The 8,494-nt window shown below is 55.6% G+C and overlaps 1 protein-coding gene across 1 annotated transcript; it reads right to left on the reverse strand.

Annotated features, from left to right (window-relative positions):
* Nucleotides 1-3,614: 3,614 nt before the first annotated feature.
* GPX1 (glutathione peroxidase 1) lies at nucleotides 3,615-4,629 on the reverse strand. Its single transcript, XM_063347880.1, has 2 exons — nucleotides 4,357-4,629; nucleotides 3,615-4,248 (listed from the first exon to the last, which is right to left on the reverse strand). Exons 1-2 carry the CDS (start codon nucleotides 4,591-4,593, stop codon nucleotides 3,883-3,885), a joined length of 603 nt encoding a protein of 200 aa, XP_063203950.1. The 5' UTR covers nucleotides 4,594-4,629; the 3' UTR covers nucleotides 3,615-3,882.
* Nucleotides 4,630-8,494: the final 3,865 nt, after the last annotated feature.

The following is an 8,494-nucleotide window of genomic DNA, read 5'->3' on the forward strand; positions in this document are numbered from 1 at the left end:
TAGGTGGCTGACCTCACTCTGCTAATGAATTACCTGCTTCTAATAAAAAGTGCAGTAAACAATTAAAATGGTCTCATTCAAAGCTTTCTGATTCAGTGCTAGGAAATTACATTATTACAGTTTCGCCATAGATAGGGTTGTCTGTGTTCTCCTGTCTCTCCAAGCAATTTCCGTTCAGCCACGCGGCTTCCTGCCCTTGTCTCCAGCTGAACCCGATGGCTGGTCATGGCGAGAGGGGCACCAACATGAGACCAGTGTCCTGAATTGGTCAACACCAGTTTAAATTGACTTGAGATCCTGGATTGTATTTCTTTCTCACTGTACTGAGGTTCTGACTCGGCCCCACTAATATTAATGAATTAAATGTTGCTGTCTCTGTAAAGTACAGAATCGTTCATATATTCATAGATCTGAAGGTTGGAAAAAACTATTATATCACCTAGGCGGTTCTTCAGTATGAAAAGGACCATAAGATTTGCCACTTAGTCCTCTGTGGAGTTTAGGACCTCATAAATAAACTCACAGTTAATGTATTTTGTATTTCAATATAATAATTAAAGGGGATTGATCATTAAATTATTAAATATCAATAAAATGAATACAAATAAACCATATTAATAAATATTAGTAAACTTAATGAAATTAATAACAAATAATATGATAATTAATTTTTAAATAGCCGAAAGAACCTTCAACAGGCTGAGTAAAAGGTCTCAGGCTCCGCTTGATGGCATTTCTGTTGAGTAGACACTTCTGAACACCGCGTTTCATCAGCCATGATTTCAGGAGATGTGCTAGGGAATGGTGGGCGGAACACCAGGGAACCCAGGAGAGGGAGACGGGGCAGGAAGGATAATTTACCTTGCAGCTACTTAACACTCCTGACAGCAACAAATATCTGAACTTGTTTAAACATTTAAGAAATTAATGGCAACTACCAGCAGCTAAGGGCAGGAGGGAATCATTCCGAGGGGGGAGAAGTTGGGGCAAACATTCTCTAGAAAGGGGGGAATATGTGGGACTCTGATACGTAGAAGAATGGAAAAGCAGGGTGAGCACCAACAGAGGGATTAACTGTTTGCAGTAAAAGTGCAGAAGTAGAAAAAAATCGAAAGAGCGTAGAAGTGCAGATGTGACAGACAGGGGATGTTGAAAGGACAACGTCCTCAAACCACAGACGCATCCAAGTGTGCTAAAGTAGTATTTATTTTAAGGTTTCCTACTGAGTCGGTCTGTTTCTCCCTGAAATTACAGAAATAGACTAGTGCCATGTTATAATCCCTGAGGATTCTTCAGGTCTACCCTCAGCGCAGAGCTGCTACCTGTAGTGAAACGTCTTCTTCCCCTCTGGTCGCACCACCAAGTAACGTTGGGTGCGAGAGCCTGCGTGGGGACCGTGCTCTTCTGCCGGTGTTCCAAGGCTTCCAGCCCGCAGGCTGCCCTCCCCAGCACTGCCCACTTTACCCCAGAAGCCAGCTGCTCTGGGGAACGCTGGAACGAGATGGGGAATGACAAGACTGGGAGGCTTTTATCTACACTGCTGAGTTCCTGCTGGTGTGCTTACACTGGGATCATTCGTTTTCCTGCTGGCATGGCTGATTTTCATCCTGGAATCTTGTCGCTGTCCTGCTGGCGTGGCTGTATCTGTTCTGGAGCTGCTGCTTTGTTTTTTCTGCCAGCACAGCCCCAGTAGCCGGAAGGTAAATAAATCCCTTGCCCATTAGCACTGAATAAGCACCAGCAGGCTCAGCGAGAGACCCTTTATGGCAGGGCTGGCATTGGAACAGCGGCAGGTTTAGGCTCTGCTCCCCCGCAGTGGTGGGGCTCAGCGGGGGCCGCAGGCTGATAAGGAACAGGCAAAGCAAAGGAGGTTGCGCTCAAATGGCTGAAGTTTGGTGAGTCGGGATTGAGGAAGTGCCGCAGCTCATGTCGAGAAACGGTTTTTCAATGCAGTGAGTTCCTGCTGCCCATGATCCTCCGCATATTTCAACATCCTGCCTTAATGAGGGAAGTAGATTTAACTGAAAAATAATCCCCCAAATCAAGCAGCTTCTGCTCCGAAGCTGAAATAGCTACTGAAAACATCCTGTTTTTTTCCACCGAGCTGCACTGGAAGTGAAGAAATAGCCCGTTGAGGATTGTGCAATCAGAGTTCAAAGTGGATGACTCAGGGGTAGCAGGGTGGAGCCGGCCGTAGGTTTTGCTCCACTGTCTCAGGTCAGCCCGGAGGGGCCTTCAGCGTAGGTACAGTAACAAAGCAACCAGCGCATTGGTGAGAGGATATGAACAGGAAAAAAAAAAAAACAAAACAAAAAATCACATCCCGAGTGTTTTTAACTATGAAAACAGTGCACTAGTGCTTGAAAGTGCTTTACCTTCCCTTTTTGAAAGCCTGTGGTTCTAGTCTGTGTTGGTACTCCCCACTCCAGCACCAAGTTTATACACAGTGCTGCGAGGCCTCATGAGGGGTGACTTGTAATGAAAATGTGCTCACAGAGCCATTTAGGGAGGGAAAGTTTACCTGCAGAAGGACCTGAGCCACTGGGCAGTACGATGACAGGTGAAATTTGTCACAGGCTCATAGTTCCCTGGGGGAAACCAATCCCAATTCCAGCCGTTCAGCAGTAGGCTGTAAATCCATGGTCGCTGCGCAGGAACAACATGTCGGGATTATTGTAACCACGCCATAAAATACCTGTCAGCTCCACGGTTGGCAGGAGTCAAAAAAGTGTTAGGGAAGGAATAAAAAGAAGAAAATACTGCCTGAGCCTTGGTGCACCCACATGTGGAGTGTCATGTGCAATTCCTGTGTCCAAAGGGCAACAAGGAGACTCTGAGGCAAGGCACAGTTTCCGTGGGAGAAGTGGCTGAACAGGCTGGAATTCCACACTGGGAACACAAAAGAACTGGTTCTTTGTGTGATTCCCTGCATTGCAAGGTGTTGGGGATGCACAATGGCGATACAGGCTTCATGTAGGACGGGGGGAGTATGTAGAGATCCGTGTTGGACTACCACCGATGCAAAGTGGGAGGGCCAGGAGACAGCTGGGCCAGCAAGGGGGCAGCGGCTCTGGGACAAGGAGGGGAACGGCAGGCGCTGCTCCTGCGCTAGTTCCCCCCGGGCACGCACCGATGGAGGCCAGATAACGAGATGGGTCCATCCCCAAGCCCTCTGCCGCAGCAGCCCAGGCTGCTGACCTGCTTATCTACCTGCCTGTCGCGGCCTGTTGTTGGTAGCCAAGCTGGGAGTTCATCAGCCAGCATAAAATCACCCCCTGGCCGTGTGCCACCGTGTCTTTCCTCTGCAGGCAAAGTGAGGGCCAGTAATTAGTTTGGCAAGGTATTTCTGTTCTGGGAAGGTTTTTCTGTTCCCACTCTGCCCAGCTCGTTAGGCGCAGGGTAAGACGCAGCAATGATTCACAGTGTGTGGAGCTCGCAAATGCTCTTTGCCCATCGCCTGCCCTGGGATCGCGTTCCAATTTCAGCCTGACTGCACTATCACGCCTGAGTGGTTTGAGTCAGCCCCTGCCAGCACCCACATGAGCTGATGAAGGGGTAACGTGGCCACCATGTTTCACCCAACTCGCCCGGATTTAACACACCACAGCCCTAAAGAAGGTACACATTAATATTGTTTTTATTCAGAGAATCACAGTAAGCTACTGAGACTCATGGCTGCTTTCCCCCGCATAGTTTCCCAAACATCCACATGCAACTTTTGAAAACATCAAGTACACTTCAAGAATTTGGAAGATGCACCACCATAAGCAAAACCTGCACGAGACGTTGGGATTTCTGCCAGAGGAGCAAGCCCCCTGCGAGAAAACCAGGCAGGAGCTGAGCAGGAAGCGAGGGGGGCTGGGCAGCGCACGCTGCGGTGCTTTATTCGAGAGCATTTTTGGGAACCTTCTGCAGAAGCAATTCGATATCATCCTGGATCTTGATGGTTTCGAAGTGCCGGCTGTAGCGCTTGAAGGGCACGCCGTCGGGGCCGATAAGGAACTTCTCAAAGTTCCAGGAGATGTCGTTGCGGCAGACGGGGGACCAGATGATGTACTGGGGGTTGGTCATCAGCGAGGAGGGGTCGTCGTGCGGGAAGGGCAGCGCCTCTTTCAGGAAGGTGAAGAGGGGGTGCGCGTTCTTCCCGTTCACCTCGCACTTCTCGAACATGATGAAATTGGGCTTGTACCCGTTGCCGGGACGGACGTGCTCCAGCGAGAGCAGGATCTCCTCGTTGGTGGCATTTTCCTAGGGAAACAAACCCAAAACGGCCCCGGGAAAAGCCCGTGAGCGCCCAGCCGGGACGGAGCGCTCGTCCCCGGCCCGCGTCCCCGCGTCCCCCGCCGCCCGCCCTACCTGGTGTCCGAACTGGTTGCAGGGGAAGCCGAGGACCTGCAGCCCGCGGGGCCCGTACCGCCGCTGCAGCTCGTTGAGCTGCAGGAAGTCGCGGGTGGTGGTGCCTCAGAGCGACGCCACGTTGGCCACCAGCAGCACCTTCCCGCGCAGCGAGCCCAGCGACAGCGGCTCCGCCGCGCCCAGCGGCCGCGCCGCCAGCGCCGCCAGCGCCGCCGCGCCCGCTCCCGCCGCCGCCATGGCCAGCTCTGCCCGCGCGGCCGCCCCGGCCCCGCCGCGCTCCGCCCCGGCCCCGCCCCCGCCGCGCTTCCTCCCCCGCGGCGGGCGGGCCCGCCCCCGCCCCCGCCCCCGCCCCCGCCCCCGCCCCAGCCCCAGCCCCAGCCCCAGCCCCAGCCCCAGCCCCAGCCCCAGCCCCAGCCCCCGCCCCCGCCCCCGCCCCAGCCCCAGCCCCAGCCCCCGCCCCCGCCCCCGCCCCCGCCCCCGCCCCAGCCCCAGCCCCAGCCCCAGCCCGTTTCCCGTCGTCGCGGGAAGGTTTAGCGTTCCGTCTGGCCGGAGCTGGGGGACGCGCTCGTCCGCAGGTAACACGCGGGGGGAGGCGTCGCCGACTACAGAAACACCAGCAAAACACCAGGTGGTCCCAGGAGCCAAAACCTGTGAGGTGACAAGGCCACCAGCGCGCAGAGATAGAGCTCCGGGGGCTGGCAGCATCCTCCTAGGGCACTGCTGCCAACAGGAGCGGCTTTTGGGGCAGAAATGCATCCAGCTTCGGAGCCCTCAGCACGAGAAGGACACGGACCTGTCGGAAAGGGCCTAGAAGAGGGCCACGAAGATGACCCGAGGGCTGGAGCACCTCTCCTGGGAAGACAGGCTGAGAGAGTTGGGGTTGTTCAGCCTGGAGAAGAGAAGGCTCTCGGAAGGCCTTATAGCCCCTTCCAGTATCTGAAGGCGGCCTACTTTCCTCCAGAAAGCTGGAGAGGGACTTTTTACAAGGGCATGTAGTGATAGGACGAGGGGTAATGGCTTCAAACCAGAAGAGGGGAGATTTAGATGAGATATCAGGAAGAAATATTTCACTCTGAGGGCGCTGAGCCCCTGGCCCGGGTTGCCCAGAGAAGCTGTGGCTGCCCCATCCCTGGAGGGGTTCAAGGCCAGGTTGGACGGGGCTTGGAGCAACCTGGGCTGGTGGGAGGTGTCCCTGCCCAGGGCGGGGGGTTGGAGATAGATGGTCTTTAAGGTCCCTTCCAACCCAAACCATTGTATGAGTTTCTGCACCAGGAGGAGAAACAGGAGATAGCCTGAACCCACAATGGTCCAGGAGGGGCCACAAATTCAGTCTCCTTTTATAATTTTTCCACCTGTTTGGAGGCTGACAAAGCCTCCCTTTACTTCAGCGGTTGCTTTCCCCCATCCCTGGCTTTTCCATTTCTCTCCTTACTGCTTGGGTCTGCTGCAGGGAGGTTTAAATCACACAGTAGGGACTGCTCTTCCCATGGCTCTGGGGCAGCCCCAGGCAGGCTGCGTTGATGCTGCCTGTACCCAGGCCTGGCAGTGTGGCCCAGCCGCTCCTCCAGGGCTCTTTGTGCTGAAACCTCACCCTCCTCCAGAGCACGCTGTGACGAGGCATGTCCAGCGTCAGTCCTCGGTGATGTCCATGGGTTGGACCAGCAGGGACCGTGGGGCAGCAGAGCTGGGCAGGCACCAAGAGCAAGGGCCCCAGCTTCCCACAGCTCCCTGGGGGGGCAGGGAGCCCGTCTGAGGCTCCCGCCAGTGTTTGTGCCGAGGGAGCTCCATCCCCAGCAGCCCTGAGGTCAGACAGCTGCTTATCAGCCCTGGCCCCCAGCCGAGGCAGCGGGGGGTGCGCGCAGGGCCCCCCTCTGCTGCTGTCTGCTCTCTGTCGTGCTTGGGAGCGGGGACTGGTCACAAACACCATCTGCCACTGACGGGCCACCACATAACACTGCATCTCTGGTCTGGATTCCCAGGTGACGGCGGGATCTGGGGGTTTTGCTCTGGGCCACTGTTGGCACCTGCCCCCCCCGACTGAGAACTGGAATCGTTCCTGGCCGTGGTGAGCTTTGGGGACTTGCCCGTTATCTTGCAGTTTTTGCAGTGTGTTGCAGCACTGATAGCAGGAGCCACCCCAGATCAGATCAGCCAGGAAGCGGCTGAGGGGACGGGCAGAGGCACTGACCCATGTTTGCTCCAGAGTAAATTGACGGTTACAGTCCACGCAGGCTCCTCACCCGCGTCTCGGGCACAGCCAGACATGGCGGCTCAAAGAGGAGGAATTTCTCTTCCGGGGTGACCTCTAGGGCGGTGCCACAGAGGCATCTCTCTGCTGCCGCTTTTGCCGCTTGCTCGGGCTGGCACCTTCGGTCCTCAGGCTGCACCTGGGGGTTTCATCTGAAGCAGGGAGTTTCCCTCTGGGGCCCTGCCCATGGCAGACAGGAGCAGGTCAGGCTTTCCCTTCCTCGATGAGTGAGCTTTAAGGAAACAGAGTGAGTTGAACATCCTTGTTGGCTCAGAGCTACGCCCTGTGCTTGGCCACATTCTGCGGAGCTGAACCTGGATCCAGAGGAGTGCCAGGAGCTGCTGAGGGACTAGATGGGCTCCCTTTTTGAGATGTTGTGACAAGGGACAGTTGTCCTACGAGGCCAGAAGGCTGCTGTTTAACAACAACAATGGTGAGTAATCACAAAGTTCACAAACACACTTTCTGGCCTCCTGCTCACATCTCCCCGCTCCTAGTGCCAAACTCCCCCCTTGACCTGGGGGCTGGGTCTTGGCTCCTGGCTTTTCCCCTGCCCCTTTCTCAGCTCCGTGCCTGGCTGGATCACTCACCACGAGCACTGAGCTCTCGTTTCCCAAGCCTGGTCTGGCCGTCTGTGTCCTCAGCTTCATCCAGAACAAAGGTGACCTCCAGAGGTGACAGGAACCCGAAAGGAAGCAGGCTGCCAGCCCTCGAAAGCAGGAAGGAGCACAGGAGCAGGAGTCAGATGAGGACAGCTAACGTAATCTGCTCTGATGCCAGTGGTGTAAGGGACAAGGAGACGGAGCTGGAGCTTCTGGTCACAAGTGGGAGACACTGACTTTCCAACGTGTCTGAACTTGGAGGAAGGCCAGGGCTGGAAACCTAATGCCTGCGGGTGGACAAGACAGAGGAGATGGAGAGGTGGTGCCGTAGGTTAACGAGACCTGAAAAAAATTAATCACTTCTGGGTGGAAGTGCATCAGCAGATACACAACCCGCGAGCTGGGTCTGAGGAACATGCAGACCTTATTCAAAACCCCTGGGGCTGAAGAGCCGCTCTGTAACTGTGGCCATGGGGAACTGCAACCCAGCAGCTCTGCAAGGCTGAAAGCCCCCAATTTTGCTCAGCTGCAACCACCCCTCAAACTGCCCAACAACAACAAATGACCCCAAGAAAAGGGAAGCGCAGAGGAGTGAGCAACAGGGCAGAGCACGACATCCTGGCGGGCAGCCCCGCAGCTGGGAAATTCCTGCTCTGTCCAACCCCGTCACCTCCGCGCGGGTGAACAGGCACCCAGGAGGGGAGCGGGGGCTGGTGCCACCACCGCCGCCAGGCCCCAGCGTGAAGCCACAGACACTTCATGCTGGGCTGTCTGTGGCTGCAGAGGGAGGACAAGGACCAGGGGTACAGGGCACTCCCACAGCCTCAGGCCAGGTTCGTTTCTCCTTTGTTGCAGGAAAAGGAATCAGGAACATTGTCCAAAAATTAAAAAAAAAAATAAAAATGTGACACTGGCACTTTTTAGGACATAATTTGGATGCAGCTAGGTGCTCACTTACGTGGATTGTCATCAGCAACTGGGCCCCCTCCTCCTGCCCAGCCCCACGGGCAGAGGCTCTCGAGCCCCACAGCAGCTGCTGTAAATACCAGTGGAAGCGCGGCGATGCTCACGGCTCTTCCCTGTCATTTTTCACCCCGGAGAGCCACAATCTGCTCTCCAGTGTGGGTGCAGCACAATGGCCCAAACCTCGAGCCCATCTCTTGTTGCAGCCCTTGAGGGCATCCCTCAGGAAAAGGGCAGGTTACGTTGCAAAGGTGCTGCCGTGCAGTCTCACACACGCTCCAGTGCAGCGTGGGGCAGACGACAGCGCCAAGCAGCACACTTCTGT

Source organism: Chroicocephalus ridibundus, chromosome 10 (assembly GCF_963924245.1).
Source record: "Chroicocephalus ridibundus chromosome 10, bChrRid1.1, whole genome shotgun sequence".
Taxonomy (NCBI): domain Eukaryota; kingdom Metazoa; phylum Chordata; class Aves; order Charadriiformes; family Laridae; genus Chroicocephalus; species Chroicocephalus ridibundus.